Source organism: Pagrus pagrus, assembly GCF_965226575.1.
Source record: "Pagrus pagrus genome assembly, chromosome: 13".
In the NCBI taxonomy this organism is placed as follows: Eukaryota; Metazoa; Chordata; class Actinopteri; order Spariformes; family Sparidae; genus Pagrus; species Pagrus pagrus.
The window spans coordinates 20,798,491-20,815,508 of NC_140197.1; the positions used below are offsets into that span (position 1 = coordinate 20,798,491).

Below are 17,018 nucleotides of genomic sequence, written 5' to 3' on the forward strand. Positions count from 1 at the left end.
ATGAGTCTTGAAAAAAGCAGCAGAGTCAAAGCTGAAACAACACCTCCACCTAACTGTCACAACATTTATTACAAGCATGCAGACACATCTTCTCTAACATGTGAACCTCGTCATGAGCAAACAGCACAAACAGTAAAGAAGCAGATGTGAGATGGTCGTTCTGCTCCTCTACTATTCTTCAGTGGGACAGTCGGACTTGTTGATGTTTCTCTCTGAAGTCTGGGAGCCCAAAGACACTTTACATGTGTAAACCTTCTCCATGTTCCAGTCTGACGTCTGGATGGCCAGATAGCTGCTGATTTGGAAAGTCCGGTCTGGTTGCTGAACAGCGGTGCTGGTAGAGATCCCACTGCTCACTGGACTCCCACCAGCAAACCAGCTCACATCTGCAAAAGGCACAGACTGACTGGACAGACAGACCAGACTGGCTGTGGTGGACTGGAGCTCAGCGCTGGACGGAGGGAAGACTGTGAGGACAGGAGGAGGGAGGCTGGAGCCTGAAAATACATGAAGGACGTTCATCAAATAACTGGACATTAAAAATCACTGATACAAAGCACGAGAGTAACAGATTCATGTATTAGTTGTGTTGACAATATAACAAACACCTTGAAGAAATAAAGCATTTTAAATCTGTGATTAAATACAATTTATATAAGCAGTGTGAAACAAAATCTATCAAACACAAATTTATTAATATTTTGAGTTCTTCAGTTTCATTATTATGTTGGCAACAAATTCATGAATTCACCTTTTGTGTCTTATAACATGATATAATTATATCAGTCACTGTGATAAATGACAGTATATCAGTAGTCTGTCTAACCACCAAAGAAAAACTATATTTAAATTAGAAACAGCCACAATAACATTCAGCTACATTACAAGACCTGTAGTTTAGATTTGACATCACAATGTGATTTACTCTTTAAAAACATAAAACTTGTTTGAAGTCATGAAAATAAAAGAACATAATCTATCAACTGTTAAAAAGTATTTTTTAGAAAATGTTTTAAATATAGTGATCATTCACAGATCTTTCCTTTGCCTCAACAACATCTGGCATCAAAGACGATATAAAACAAAAAGAGGTCAACATGATGAATATTTTATAAATTAGCAACATTTAAAATGATGATTTTCTCTCAATATGTATCAGAAAGTGAAAATCTGTCCTGTTTTATGAGGAGTTCAAAAGTACTTACTTGTCACAATCAGCTTGGTGCCTTGTCCGAATACCACAGTGATTCAGTTTGTACAGATGGCCGTACAAAAACCTCCTGACTCTCACTAATGAGGGGAGTGGAACTGAAACATCCTGTTGAGACCAACTTTCACTGTCAACATCACTTTCACTTCATCAGTCTGCTTATATTCACAAACACTGCCGAACTTGAGGACTGATTCTCAGTCTGGGATGTTCAAAGTCCTGATATGATCAGTGAATTCAGTCTGATGTTAGTGATGAAAATGTTCTCCTTCAAAAGAGCAACATTCAGACAGTGCAGCTAGTCTTGCACGAGTGTTATTGACTGCAGGGATGGTGTGAGAGTCATTTTATGTTGAACTTGCTGAAACCAAAAGACGTCTCCAAACAATCAGATTAGTTGATGTGTCAGAGACCCGAAAAGCAGAAGTAGTTAGTGAGGAGGTTTTTGTCACAGTGTAAATCACTGTGATACGTGCTCGTTAGCAGAGTCGTCCCATGTCTGACAGTAATACACAGCAGAGTCTCCTGTCTCTGCTCTCTTTATGATGAACTGGTAATTTATGTTTGACGAGGCTTTAGAGTTGAATCGGTCTGAGGAGAATCCTGATCCGAAGCTGGGTGAACTGTCAGAATGGTGGAATTTAAGAACATACTGAGGAGCTTCGCCAGGAACCTGTTTATACCATCTAGCAGAATAACCATCATCCCTCTGAATGTTACAGTTGAGAACGACCTCTTGTCCTGGAGAAGCTGTGTGGACAGCAGACGTCTGGGTCAGCACTTTCGCTGCATCAACATCTGTCAACACACACAGAAAAACACATGAGTGAGAGGTTTGTGTGTGAAGATATGGGCTGTGAAAGGAGAGAGAAGAATATCTTACATGTTAGAGCAGTGATGAGAGTGCAGAGGGTCCCCAGCATGTTGTCAGTGTGTGCTGTAAACGTCCCTTACTGTCCAGCTGAGAGGTGAGCAAGTTGGAGTGTGAGGAGAAGAGAGACTGAAGCTTATAAAGACCCTGAGGAGAGGAGAAGAGGAGGAGGAGGAGCTTCAACACTCAACACTGACTTCAGTCATTAATAAACTCAATTTCATACCCAAACTTATTAGGATTTATTTAACTTCACATAAAAGTATGTGAGGATTTAATATATTTACATCATGACTTCCTCTGATTCAATAATCACTTCTCATAAAACAGAGATGTTTTTTATCTCTATTGTCACATCATTCAAATAATCATAAAAAAGGCCAACAAGATCATTAAACATCAAGAGAAGTTTGGATCATCCCGACATGATCCTGTGGATACTGGACCTCCTCCTCAAAAGGGAGCAGTTTGTGAGGATCAACAGCTCCACCTCTCCTGTCATGATCACATCCACCAGCACCAGATGACGCTGCATCGGTCCACACCTCCGACAGCCACCGCCATTTTGAGGAGGAATCAAAGAAGCTGCACCGTGAGGACGATGACAGAGCTTCTCATAGACTTCTAGAGGGAGGCTGACCCTGTCCCACAAATCACACTAAACTGAGAGGCTGTGGAGAGGGTGAGCAGCTACAAGTACCTCGACACCAGGGAAGCATGAATTCAGTCACAGCTGGAGGTGCTGAGGGGTCAGTCTATAGGATGATGTCATAGTAAATGGTGTGTGACATTCATGGTTTTTTGCATTCATATGAATGGCCACGTTAACATGTATCTAAATGTTATCAACAATAATTTATATTAATTTGAGAACGTCTTGTACTACAGCAGACAGCAAACTGGAACACAAACACATCATAGTTCAAAGCAGCAACATCAACTACAGTCAACAACAGCAAGGAGATGAAGAGGGGGAGAAGTTCCCCAGACTTCCTTATAAAATCACTAAATTTTGTGGGTTGTTGTGTTGGAGAAACTTTATCAACTTTGTGAAGCTCTGTGTGACAAATTCTTTATTATTTTCAGCCTTCTTATAAATTCAGCATATGTTATAGCCTGATATTAAGGGGTGCTGGAGCCTCCTCAACACATCCTTGTTCCCTCATCCACACTGGAGACCAACATTAAAGCAACACTAGGTAGCTTTTCGACCTTAAAATAATGTTTCTAAACTCAGTTAATTGGTAGAATAAAGGTAAATAGGATGAACGGTGACGCCCCTGCAGCCTGAGGGGGGTCGCGCCGACAGAAACCGCACTGCATAACTTCCCAGAGCGGGTAGCGACATACCTGACGTAAAGAAGTCTAGTGCGACCTGCTTTACGGCGCGTTTATTCGTCGGTGGATTTAGCCAGCAGCTACTTGGATTTTTTGTAAATCAACGCCATGGCCAAGCCAGCTAAAAAAGTCAAGAAGGCATTGTCTGAGGAGGCGAAGAAAAGGAAAAGAGAAAGTGAAATAACATGAGCCGGACATGGATAAATATTGGACCAGCTTACACTCGGTGGTGCGAGCTGAAAGAACTGATGGCGACCTAGCTTTGATGCTACTGGATTTGTAAGTCATATATTACATATATACATATTTATTATCTTACCGACTTTTACTTTGAGTTGATTTGTTGTTATGTGGTGTTCATTGGGGCTCTATTTGTCCACAGTTTATAACCATAATAAAGCCGGTAGATAAGCTAATGCTGTCCGTTTCGATAGCTTGCTCGTTTTCATGCAGTGACTGTAAACGATGACTAACTAACTAAAACACTATGAACGTCTTGTCTTGTAAAGTTGCAGATTTCTTAGTTCATGCAGATATTCAACATAATTGTTGAACAGTGTGGTCGGGAGGTAACGTCAGGCTATTGTTGTTATCGGTAACGTTAGCATGCTACTTAGCTACTGTTGTCGCCCCGAGTTGGTTGTAGTTATTACACCAAACACAACGTCAGCTTGCACGTTTTCATGTAGTGACTGTAGACGATGACTAACTAACTAAAACACTATGAACGTCTTGCCTTGTAAAGTTGCAGATTTCTTAGTTCATGCAGATATTCAACATAATTGTTGAACAGTGTGGTCGGGAGGTAACGTCAGGCTATTGTTGTTATCGGTAACGTTAGCATGCTACTTAGCTACTGTTGTCGTCCCGAGTTGGTTGTAGTTATTACACCAAACACAACGTCAGCTTGCACGTTTTCATGTAGTGACTGTAGACGATGACTAACTTACTAAAACACTATGAACGTCTTGTCTTGAAAAGTTGCAGATTCCTTAGTTCATGCAGATAATCAACGTAATTGTTGAACAGTGTGATCGGGATCGGGAGGTAACGTTAGCATGCTACTTACTGTTGTCATACCGAGTTGGTTGTAGTTATTACGCCGAACACAACGTCAACTTGCGATTGTACTTAGTAACTCCCGAAAACGTAGTTATATTTTCAGACGTTACTAAACACATTCACACCCAAGCGTTGTGTTTTGGAAGTAACTTAGTCGGTGCAATCACTATAACCAACTCGGTATGAGAATAACTCTAGCATGCTAATGTGCTGTGCAGCCTATATGCTAACAAACTACCAACTACTATCTCTGAATCTAGCTTGTTGGCACTCAGTTGAGGTTTTTTCAGACGATTTCGTGATTCGCCGACTCTGTCAACAAATTCACGTGTATTCATTTTCCCCAGGGATGCTCATACAGCGACAGTATTTACGACGCTAGTAACAGATAATTGCGCCTCTCAACCAGCCGGGGGTAGTAATGAGTCCAAACTACCTAGTGTTGCTTTAACACTGGGCCAACCTTCATCTCTAACACATAAATCCTCTATGCTGTATGCTGCCGCTTCTTTGCTCCTCTGTTGACTTTTCTTTAAGAAAAAAAATGAATAAAGGGATTTGAAAAGTAAATGAAACACATCATAGATCTGTAACTGACTGAACGCAGTATTTCTATTTGCTCAGTTGAGTTTTTAACAACAGCCATGACTGTTTCTATATGAACTGTCAGCCTGTTGATGGACTTGTTACACAAAAACTGAGTGTTTCACAGCTTTTGTTTGGTCCTCTGCAGTTGTCAGAGGATTCAACACAAGAATCTGAAATTACCCAAAGTCTCCAGCGCTGAGTCCTGATTTGATCGGGACTTTCTGTTTAAATATGAAAATACTGATTTGTCCAACAATTACCTTGTTGTGTAAATATGCTTATATTTTTGTTTGTATTGTGTGCACATCAGAATCAGAATCAGCTTCATTGGCCAAGTATGTGAAACACAAACAAGGAATTTGACTTTGTTTTTTTCTTAGCACCCGATGTACATAAACATAAACATAACATAACATTCACACATGAGTGTATTTATGATTGTGTATGGTGGCTTCGTTTCAGTCAACGTTTCCCTTGTCAAAAAGCAGAAGTGTTCAGTGAGGAGGTTTTTGTCACAGTGTAAATCACTGTGATACCCACTGATTAACAGAGCCGTCCCATGTAGCACAGTGATAGACTGCTGAGTCTCCGTCCTCCACATTGGCAATTGTAAAACGGTAGTCTGCTCCTGACTGATGAGTGGGTGTGAATTTGGGAGAGGAGAAACCAGAGCCATACGTTGGAGAGCTATAGCTATGATGATAATTCAGTATAAACTGAGGAACTCCTCCTGGAATCTGTTTATACCAGCGAGCACCACTACCAGTAACAGTCCCCAGGTTACAGTCCATGGTGGCTGTCTCTCCTCTCCTCAGCGTCACAACAGGAGGCTTCTGTGTCACCACCGTCGCACCACTCACACCTGGAAAAAACAAGATGACATGGAGTCAAGAGAAACACACAGACTGATGAATCCAACATGAGGTCAAAGCTGCAGTCAGTCAGCCTCCTTACATGTTAGAGCAGTGATGAGAGTGCAGAGGGTCCCCAGCATGTTGTCAGTGTGTGCTGAGAATGGCCTTGTAACTTGGAAAGTGAGCTTGCTGCTGACAGATCAGAGGCTTTGGAGGATGAGGAGAGGAGGTGCTGGAGGAGCAATATAATACAGCACTGAAACTGAGAGTGACTGACAGGAGGAGGAGCTCTGCTTCAGTCTGCATGCTTTGTCACATGTGCTGCTCTCTTATCTTCTGTAAAGGGAAAAGTCTTTTCTGTCTCCGTTATTGTCCATGTAGGAAACATCTCCCCCCTGAGCCCAAAATATTACAACATCATGATGTGAAAAAGACGTCCTGCAGTTTTATTGTCATACATTTGTTTCTCTGCTCACTTCCTAATACATGTGATTTAATTCAGTTGCCTCTGATCTCACAGAGAGCTGACACTTCACCTCTTCATTTACATGGAGCTAAAAATAAGGAGAGGAGGCCTGCAGGTGCATCCTGGGAAGGAAGAGAGGGAGGAGTAGAGAGGTGACGCTTCACTGACGGAGGATGAAAACTCAGTTTCATTTGTCTATTTTAAACTTCTCAACTACCGAGAGCCACTAAAACCAGTCAAAGTAATTTTAATCTCTATGTTGTACTTTTATTGCACATCAACACCTAATGACAAAGTAGCTTTCTGAATCTAAATATTCATATTCAAGTAATAATTATATAGAAATATGTCTGCTATCTAAGTGTCCTGGATTAACTGTAATTGTCATTGTTTTAAATATTTTCCAGACCACAGTTTTGTTCACAGTTTTTTATTGAATGAGTCTTGAAAAAAGCAGCAGAGTCAAAGCTGAAACAACACCTCCACCTAACTGTCACAACATTTATTACAAGCATGCAGACACATCTTTTCTAACATGTGAACCTCGTCATGAGCAAACAGCACAAACAGTAAAGAAGCAGATGTGAAATGGTCGTTCTGAACACATTAAGGTAATCACATTACATTTGCCTGAAACGTAGTCGTGACATGACAGTCGGCTCATATCCATGTGATCTGAACATCACGTAGCAATCTTGACATGTGTTTAAAACAAAACAAATTTTACGTATCCGTGGTTTGCAAGAATATACAATGCCAAGATTGTATTTGGGCGACTGGGCCGCCCCCTGTTGGTCACAAATACCTTGGGTTTGTTTGATTTGTGTCACTTTGTGTGCTCGCTGGGTGGTGCATTAAAAATTAATTATATAATATTTCATTTTAGTTACAGAGTTGACTTTGGGCAGAGGAAATATTTGTTTCCATCACATTATTATTACCTTCTCAAATAACATATTCAGATGTGGGCACTTCACTACTGTCCAGGCAGGTGAAGGGGAACCTTAAAGGTCAGACGTGTCTGTTACATATGAAAGTATCTATAAATAATAAATATAGAATGTTGGAAAACATAAAAAACATTTTTACTTTTTCATTTAATTGTGCAAGAAAAAAGTGCAGGTTGGATCATACCAATCAATAAAGCAGATCATACTGATTATACAGCATTCATTTTTCACATTTTTTTGCTCTGGACTTTACTTTTACATGAGAGTAATACTTAGCATAGCATTTTTTTTAATTTATTATCAGGTAAAGTATGTAGGCTATCACTAAATCACACCTATAATACACTGTGTTTTGAAACAGGCTTCACAAAATGACAAGTAAAAAAGTGACGTCATAACTTGGTTTATATCGTGAGAATTACAGTTAATTAAGAAATCCTCAAAGGTGCATTTTAATGATGTGCGATGCAGGAGAGTGTGCTTTAAGCAGAGTTGAATTTTCACACATTCGATCTCATACAGCATCTTATTGTAGTGTCATAGTTGACAAAAAGGCACCCGTTGCCTCTGCTCACTGAGCTCTACTGTATCACACAAGACTTTTTTTCTTCCACTTCATCAGATGGAACTTCTGTTTCCGTCCGACTTTGTTCCTTCTTGTTCTTGTTCTTCTTCATCTCCTTCTCCGGATAATACGGAGACTTCCTCTCCGGATAGTACGGCGTCTCCATCAGAGCTTGGTTTTTCTCTGATGTCAGCAGCCCTTCGCACAGGGAGTCATGAATCTTCTGCCACGAGTCTATCTCTGAGCGCCAAAGTGCAGCTCTGGCTCTGATGAACTGTGAGACTTCAGTCTCGCTGCCTTTGGCCAGACTGATGCTGTCCTTACAGATGAAGAAGATGTCCATGCCGACGAAAAGAGCATTGACTGCGATGAGACCGACCCTGGCTGACTTGGAGAGGGCAAGAGGCCCTTTGACGGCCGCCTGACCGATATCTGGGATATCTGCTGCCACCCTCGGCACGTTACGCATGGCTTTACCTTCTTGCACTGCAACTCTGCCCGCGCTCGCAATCAGCTCCTCACTTTTTAACATCTTAACAGCAGAAGCAGCATCAACAAGTGAATCAATACCTTTTCCAATAGCACCAGCTTTACAAAGCAACTTGCCTACTCCCAGAGCCACATCTATCTGGCTTGTTTCCCTCTGAGAGACCTCTTCCAGACAATCCTGGAGACTCTGCACATCCTCCATGAAGCTCTGGAAGACCTCGCTGGCTTTCTTTTGTTGTGTACGGTTTACTCCGATCTCCGTGGCGGTGGTGACGACACTGTTGACTCCGCTGGTTATTCCCAGGCCTACCCCGGTCATCGTCAGACCCAGAGACACTCCCGCTGTGAAAGGAATTAACGCCAAGCCAACAATGGAAAGCACGCCTCCTATCGCCCCCACTGAGCTGCCTGCAACACTGGAGATCCTTGCCCCCTTATTCATCCTGTCTAGCTGAACAGCAATCTCCTCCATGTCCTGTAGAAACTGCAGCATCCTGGGCTGACGGCCGCTGAACTCCCTGATGAAGCCAGGACACGAGTCCTCTTGGAACAAGAACACCATACGGAAGTGCTGGTTCATCCTGACAAAGAGAAACGAGGAGATTAAGAAGGAATGAATATGATGACTCAGCTCAAAAGGTTTGCATCTTACTTCAAATTTTAAGTTCAAAGTTGTTTTAAGTTGCAGATCAGTGTAACCCAGTTCCACTCATTCCTGTCCACTCAGGTGCAGCTGGTATTGTTGTCTGTCTGTAATTGTACAACTGTGCTGACATGATGTTTAGGGCCAGAAACAGGGGTAATGCTTACCTGATATCATCAAGCTGATTAATGTGGTAAAGCATCCTTTGTACGTCATCTTCAGACAAATCCACATCCAGGTCCACCACAGTTTTCACAGTCATCTTTGGGCCAAAGTCACTGAAAGAGCTGTAAAAGACACAGTTATATTTACAACCTAAAATAAATGTTATTGTGAAAAATGTGCATATTATTTTGAAGCAGAGTGATGTTACCTTTTCTCCATCTTGTCACAGATATTCTGGGTGGTCTGAATGTATCTGTCCAGCTGATTTGACAGCGCTTCCACATTCTGCAGTCGGGGAAGGAAGAAGACACTTGCATCTCTTTTAAACTCGAGGAGGAGAGGGGCGATTAGCCGTGCAGCTGTGATGACGACCTGAACGTATTCGAAGCTGATCCCTTCTGGTAGATGTAACACCTGGTTCCCCTCCATGAACACATGAAGTGAGGTGACCGCCAGCTTCTCCACTACATCCAGGAAGCAGTCGAGCTTCTCCAGGCCCTCCTGGGTGTCCTTCAACACAGCAGCCAGCTCCTTCTCCAGCTCTGCACGCCTGGTGTCTGCAGTCACCTGGGTCACCTTGCTCTTCATATACTCCAGAAAGGCTTTACCTTTGCTCTCCGACTGGGTAAAATGGCTCATGTTTAGATCGATGTTGTCAGCTCTGTCCTTGATGTCCATCATCATGTGCAACTCTGACTCCCTCCTGAGGATCCATTTAGAGATCCTCTCACAGAAGTCCCTCACTATTTCAATGTAGGTGAGGGTATTTGTGGTGTAGCAGCACAAGGCCTCCTGTAGTTCCTTTCTGTAAGACCAAACAGAAGACAACATCATTTTTTTTAGATTTCAGAACAATTGAAACAACAATCAATGTGGAGTTGTCTGCAAGAAGAACAGAACAGCTCCACTTTAAGAAGATATAACCTGCACGTCAGGCTCTCTTTGATGATTTCCTGTTGTATTTTGACAGTATGCTCGAGTATTTAGTATAATATCTGTGCAGAGGAGTGTCAGTGGGGAGCTGCTGTGCCTGGAGTCAGACAGCCTGTCTTCATTAAGGAAGCTGTGGCTTTTAAACAGACAGCAGGACCTGAGAGTTCTGCTTTACCCGCAAAATGTTACTGAAAGAAAAAAAAACAACTACAAAGAGACACAAAACGACAACAAAGAAACGCAAAAAGTGACGCATAATGACAACTAAGATACAACAAGGCAGAAAAAAAGATCACAAAGAGACACAAAAAGACACAAACTCGCTAAAAATGAGACACAAAATGGCCACAAAGAGACTGAAAATGACCTCAAGGATACACAGAAATACCCAGACTGGCTACAATGATACAAACTTGCTACAAAGACACACAAAATGACCACAAAGAAGCACAAAATGGCTACAGTGACACCAAAAACAACCACAAACATACACAGACTGGCTACAAAGAGACACAAAATGACCTCATAGGGCACAAAATGGCTACAGAGACACAACATGATAACAAAGATAAGCAAAATGACACAAACTGATCACAAAGAGAGAAATAATAAACCCAAAAAATACACAAACTGGCTTCAAGAAAATAGAAACAAAAAATGACCACAAAGAGACACACAATGGCTACAAAGAGAGCAGTGCATTTGAATTATTTAAAATATTCTTCTTCTTCTATATTTTACAGGTGTTGCTCTAATCTCAGCTCTCTTACATGTAAAATAATAGCTAAAAAACCAGGACAAAAGTCATAACTGATAGGTATTTTGAATCAGTGACGTTGCTCCTAAACATTTCAGGATTTATCAGGTTTTGTTTTTCGTCGCGTTGCCACCATTTGACCAGCAGATGTCGCCAGAGCACAAAAGGAGTGAAAGCACTTTACTGAGTTCAATGTTTCTGACAACTTCATTTCCTGCCATGATTCCTCAATAATCTACACTTTCTTTGGCCATAATAGTTTGCAGTATACCACAAAAGGTGTTTACTTCTCTATTTGTTGCATTTGCTTTTAAGATACAACATCGATTTCTACCTTTATTTATTATTTAAAACACAAACTAACTCACAAACTGGCTTCTGGACATAACATCTGTCTCCTAATCGTTACATATTTTACCTTGTTTGACACTTTGCTACACTACACACTTTTTCTCTCATATCCCGTGCTTTAGTAACTCAGTGATTACATCCCCTTACCTTGACGCAGACATGTTTCTCCTCTCAGTTTGCAGTTTTCACATCTTTATCCGGACCTCGTCGTATTACCTGCGTGGTAGAACAGGCAAGAAATAGATCAAGTCTGGAAATCAGGTGTGTTTTGTTCCCAGGGATCACCAACTAACTTGTTTTTGTGTGCTAAACTTCCTCAGGTGACGTTCAAAGTATGTTTGGTTTCGTTTCTCCACATCACCAGAGCTGCAACACGCCCATTTCTGCTCTTGACTTCCTCAATGCTCGGCAGTTAGGCGAGTTTTATTTATCTAGCCTCCTAGATAAATACAGCTGTGTGTGGTATCGATAACAGACTGATAAAAACGTCAGCAGCAGTAAACCTTTATCACCTTTACATGTTTAAAACTCATTTCCTGATGCTGCCTTCAAATGCTGTCGGAATGGCGCCACTTCTGTGAGACGTCCGTAAAATGCGTGTGGTGTTAGAGGTAAACTGTAAAAGTAAGTCTCACCCTAATACTTCAATTCCTCCTCTGTTTGTTTGGACTTTCCCCAAAGTTGTGCTGTATTGCTAAACTTCTGCCGTCCATGTTTTGGGCCAAAAACACGCGATAACTGGCGTACTCGCGCGATTTGCGCTAGAACAACTCTTCCATTGTGTTGCTGTTGTTGTTGTTTTGGTGAAGGCTTAGTTCATTCTCCCTTCTCGCCAGCACAGCGCCTGTAGCCACACCACGCTTCACTGACACAACCCTCACACTGGAGCTGATACCAACATGCTGACTGGACTCATGAGCTCAGCTGATAACCATGTGGCCAGCCAACATTCCCAAAAGTCACAATATGTGACTGTGGTAAGAAGAAATGAGCCATTCTCTGTCTTTAAAATGAAATGTTTAGTCATAAAAGTTGGGCTGCATAGAAGGGAAAAAAGGCATTTTTCTACATTTCTGGGAATATTTTGTTGCACCTTGAGAGAACAACTTCCATCACTGTATTTACGCCTCTGTTTACTTTATGAGAGGGTCAAAGTAGGGCCCAGTGACATGGGCGAAGGACAGTGTGTGTGTGTGTGTGTGTGTGTGTGTGTGTGTGTGTGTCAAAACGCTCACTCAGCTGCACTCAGCTCAGTGCAGACACTCAGGGATCAGGGTGGAAACACTGCTGACATGGCAGTGTCCTCGCACACGCAAGACAGCAGAGAAACATCGGCAGAATACACACAGAACACACACAGCAACACACACAGTAACAGTAGATCACACAGCAGAACACACACACACACACACACACACACACACACACACACACAGTAACAGTGGATCACACAGCAGATCACACACAGTAACAGTGGATCACACAGCAGAACACACACAGTAACAGGGGATCACACAGCAGAACACACACAGTAACAGTGGATCACACAGCAGAACACACACAGTAACACACACAGTAACAGTGGATCACACAGCAGATCACACACAGTAACACACACAGTAACAGTGGATCACACAGCAGATCACACACAGTAACAGTGGATCACACAGCAGAACACACACAGTAACAGTGGATCACACAGCAGATCACACACAGTAACACACACAGTAACACACACAGTAACAGTGGATCACACAGCAGAACACACACAGTAACAGTGGATCACACAGCAGAACACACACAGTAACACACACAGTAACAGTGGATCACACAGCAGATCACACACAGTAACAGTGGATCACACAGCAGAACACACACAGGAACAGCAGAACACACACAGTAACACACATGGGTCGAACACACAGTAGTACAGCAGAACACACAAACACACCCTGTGGAGTCACATAGTAACACCCATTGACCACACAAGAACAAACATTAACTCACACAGGTAGAACACAGAAACGCAACAGAAAACACACAGTAACACACATATAGACCACACAGAAATACAGCAGAAAACACAGTAGCACCAGAGGTGGCAAAAGTACACACATTCTTTACTGAAGTAGAAGTTAGAAAGTACAAGCTCTGAAATGTTCTCAAAGTATAAAAGTATCCCTCTGAAGGACATTTCTGTGTTAAACTGGACCTCACGTCATGATGTAATTCAAAGACTATTAAACTTAAAGGTAGAATGAGTAGGATTTCTCCGAGCTGTTCGTAAACACTCCACAAAGATAGTTGATTGTTGAGTCTCATTTCCGGGATGTTAAATACCGACATTTTGGGTCGGTAAAGCGTCCCGAGCACAGTAACAAATTGAGAGAATCAGAAAATCCAAGCAGAGGGCTGCAGGGTCTCTTGACTCGGCTCCACTCAAAGACAGAGAAGGACTGATTAACTAATAACTCTTTCAACGTGCACGCTGGCATGTGAGTAATGTTTGGTGATAGACATGAAACAATGTGAGCCTGTCCTGACATCCAGATATCAGAGCGACATCCACTGTGACTTTAATGTTTGATAGTAAGTTTGAAATATAATTACCAAAGACTTTTGGCTAAAAGATTCATTCATTTTTTGTAAATTTTGTTTTGTCTTGTTTTGTTTTTTCGGTATCTGCCTCAAAATCCCCACATCAGTCAGGCTGTTGTCCTTGTTTCATCGCCCTACCATACTGAAACTGTGGAGAAATACAAAATCTGCTCGGTTTTCAGCTTAATAATTGAAAACATTAATATTATGTACGTACATCAAATCCAGCCCCTTCTAAATCTTCACTGTGCGATCCGATTTAAATGTTCTGTAACCCTGTGGACCAGAGGGCCCATGGGTGCATCCTCACCCAGAGACTCCCTCTGATCAAGTTCAATTACTGAGGATAGAAATCTTCAAAGTACGACCACCTTTTAGAGAGCCTCTGTTTTTTTTCCCCCTCCCTCTCCCTTCTTTTACTCCAGAGGACAATTTACCGGAAGCGCTCCCTGAGCCAATGCCCGAGGGGCAGTCTAACAAGGCCCCGATTAGGGCTGGATTTGCAGCTTGCTGAGTTAATGTCAGATTGGCATAAAGAGTCCACGGGGGACCAGTATGGGTGCGAGCCTGGGACCTGATTTGTGCACCCTCCTCGCCTGTCAGGGCTAATTGTTCAATGAAAGCGAAGAGTGTCCCAAATCCTGGCAGAGAGGGAGAATCAGAGAGGTCTTTAGTCAGAGCTCAAGGTCTCAAGTGTTGGTGTCTGCGAGAGAGGTTCTGCTTCAAGGAGAGTTTACTGTAGGTTTCATGGAGGAACAGACTTCATAAAAAGGAGCAAACCCAGATATGGATACCTCAGAAACACACTATACGGATATTTGTCGATGACCAAAGTGCGGTGATAGACTCATTTTTCTCTGGTCAGAACGCTGTGCTTAAAAAAAACACTTGGTTAGGGTTAGAAAAGATGAAATATCCTTCTCTGTCTTACAAATATCCACTTTCTTGTCGCCTGTTATAACGCCACCACCGCCCCCTCAACCTTATGACGTGACAAGTCAGCTAATACGCATAAAATCTAAACATGATATGCCACGTTTGCAAAAAATGTCAACCTTGGACGTATCTGTGGTTTGCAGAAACGTTAACTGCTAACGTTGTACGCTGGCAACTGGGCTGTCCTTTAATGGCATCCTCCTCAGCTGAGCTGCTGCAATTAGCTAGCTGAGTTAGCTTAGTTAGCGGTCCTCTCGATTATTATTAGATGCCAGCTTCCTTCTGCGCAGTGGGTGTAGTTTGATAGAAAGAAAATAAATCCGACACAAAACTGCTCACAGCAAGGTATTTTTTTTGCCGTTTAAAGCACAAGTTGAGTGCCATCTAGTTCCATTATCCAATATCTCCGAAAACTCACAACCCACACCAAAACAATCACTATCACTGGATAAATAACACTACAGGTAAGAGGAAAAATATGTATTTTTAATATTGAGTTGAACTGCCCCTTTAAGTGTCCCCTTCAAACACACTTACGACATGTATTCCCTGCTGTGCACTTGCATAAGGAATCTACCTGTTCACTTATTCTGTTGTAGGTTTTTCAGTTTAGTTTTTTAATTTACACTCTGTGCATCACAACATTTCCGTCCCATACATGCTTCAACATGCAGCTTCTCAGCGGCTCAGAGATGATAAGTGCTGAACTAAGAGCAGCAGAAATCAGCCTGTCCGAACGCGTCTCCGACCGGATCATCGGGGTATCTGACATGTGGCCCTGAGGCCTGAGAGAAACATGATGATGACTTTTTTCACAAGGAGACATCCAACCTGCACAGGCACACTCTCTCTCTCTCTCTTTCTCTGACGTTGTTGGTTACATGAGCAGCTGAACGGCATTTTGACCCAAAAAACAAAGTCGAGCTGACACAGGCGTAAATGTGGACGAAGGCAAACAAACAGATGTGAGGGCCTGTATGCATCTGAACATGAGAGCAGCCATTTAAGGTACACAAGGTATTTCTGTTATAAGGTACATTATGCTACCTTATTCACTTACACTTCTACTACAGTCCATTCGAGGGAAATATTGTAGGCTACTTTTTACCCCGCTACATTTATTTTATAATTATGGAGACAGCACTTATCCTTTACAGATGATCACAGAGAGACTTCTCTCTCTCAGCAGATGTCTTAAACTCTGCACAAACACTTTTTAATCAAACAGCATTAAGTATAAACACATGTAACATGTAACACATGAAACACCACAACCTGGCTGGTTCCTCCACTTTAATGGTGGAAAAAAATGGAAGAAACCTCAGGAAGTGCAACAGCAGAGGGATCCCTCTCCCAGGACAAACAGAAAAGCAATTGTTGTTGTGTATAAAGAATAGACCAGCATAGTAAAATTTCAATGTGGACGATCAGGATGACATTATTATAGATATACTGTAGAATATATGAAGAATATGGATCATGAGGCTGTCGAGCAACATCAAGGTGTCGTCAAACAGACCTGAGATGCACCACCTCTTCTCCACCGTGCAAACCAGAAAGAGGACAGACGATACGATACAATACGATACGATTCGATACGATACGATACGATACGATACGATACGATACGAAACGGTATGATACGGTATGATACGGTACGGTACAGTATGGTACGGTCGGTACGGTACGATATACGGTACGATGATACTATAAGCAAGTGCTACCAGCAAGTGTTTGATATTTTTGCTTTCGATACCATACGGTATGGTACGGTACGATACGATACAATACGATACAGTACAATACAATACGGTATGATACGGACGGTACAGTATGGAACGGTCAGTACGGTACGATGCATTGTGTTGCAATATGATACTATACAACTAGTACTATACGAAACAATGTGATATAATACAATGCAATGTGATATGATACGTTGCAATACAATACAATGTACTGTGATACATTTATATTGGACTCAAATGCTGTGCACATACAGCTGCCTCCACAGTGGATATAAAAGCAAAAAAAGTAATCAATTAATACACTAATCGTTGGAGCTTTGATCTCAAGCATACAGCGCAGACAGATTGGGGGAAAGAAAGAAACACACAAGGGGAGAGAGCGCCAAGAGAAGAAGCTAAAGATCCAGATGAGGCTCCAACAGCCAGGGGAGAGAGTTCACAGCACAGCTGATGCTTACAGGACACAAACAAACAAAGAGTTAGAGAGAATGTTA

General features: G+C 42.0%; 2 protein-coding genes across 4 annotated transcripts; both read right to left on the reverse strand.

The window, feature by feature from the left end:
* LOC311267398 (immunoglobulin lambda-1 light chain-like) lies at positions 1-2,177 on the reverse strand. Its single transcript, XM_084370457.1, has 4 exons — positions 2,094-2,177; positions 1,683-2,008; positions 1,206-1,239; positions 1-497 (listed from the first exon to the last, which is right to left on the reverse strand). Exons 1-4 carry the CDS (start codon positions 2,131-2,133, stop codon positions 172-174), a joined length of 726 nt encoding a protein of 241 aa, XP_084226583.1. The 5' UTR covers positions 2,134-2,177; the 3' UTR covers positions 1-171.
* Positions 2,178-6,811: 4,634 nt separating this feature from the next.
* Positions 6,812-16,311, reverse strand: apol (apolipoprotein L). 3 transcript variants are annotated; one of them, XM_084370839.1, is made up of 5 exons: positions 16,296-16,311; positions 11,390-11,458; positions 9,410-10,006; positions 9,204-9,323; positions 6,812-8,974 (listed from the first exon to the last, which is right to left on the reverse strand). In XM_084370839.1, the coding sequence occupies exons 2-5, from the start codon at positions 11,401-11,403 to the stop codon at positions 7,921-7,923; spliced, it is 1,785 nt and encodes a 594-aa protein (XP_084226965.1). In that variant the 5' UTR covers positions 11,404-11,458; positions 16,296-16,311; the 3' UTR covers positions 6,812-7,920. The 3 variants fall into 3 exon arrangements, with proteins under 3 accessions (XP_084226965.1, XP_084226963.1, XP_084226964.1); XM_084370837.1 differs by lacking the exon at positions 16,296-16,311 and adding an exon at positions 11,878-11,962; XM_084370838.1 differs by lacking the exon at positions 16,296-16,311 and adding an exon at positions 11,755-11,840.
* Positions 16,312-17,018: the final 707 nt, after the last annotated feature.

Excerpts from the sequence above, each read along its gene's own strand:
- LOC311267398 (XM_084370457.1), bottom strand. The coding sequence starts at position 2,133 with ATGCTGGGGACCCTCTGCACTCTCATCACTGCTCTAACAT. Across the intron at positions 2,009-2,093 it reads TCTCATCACTGCTCTAACAT|ATGTTGATGCAGCGAAAGTG; the intron begins GTAAGATATTCT and ends GTGTGTTGACAG. Across the intron at positions 498-1,205 it reads CACCAAGCTGATTGTGACAA|GCTCCAGCCTCCCTCCTCCT; the intron begins GTAAGTACTTTT and ends ATGTATTTTCAG.
- apol (XM_084370839.1), bottom strand. Across the intron at positions 9,324-9,409 it reads TGTGACAAGATGGAGAAAAG|CTCTTTCAGTGACTTTGGCC; the intron begins GTAACATCACTC and ends TGTCTTTTACAG. Across the intron at positions 8,975-9,203 it reads AATCAGCTTGATGATATCAG|GATGAACCAGCACTTCCGTA; the intron begins GTAAGCATTACC and ends TCTCTTTGTCAG.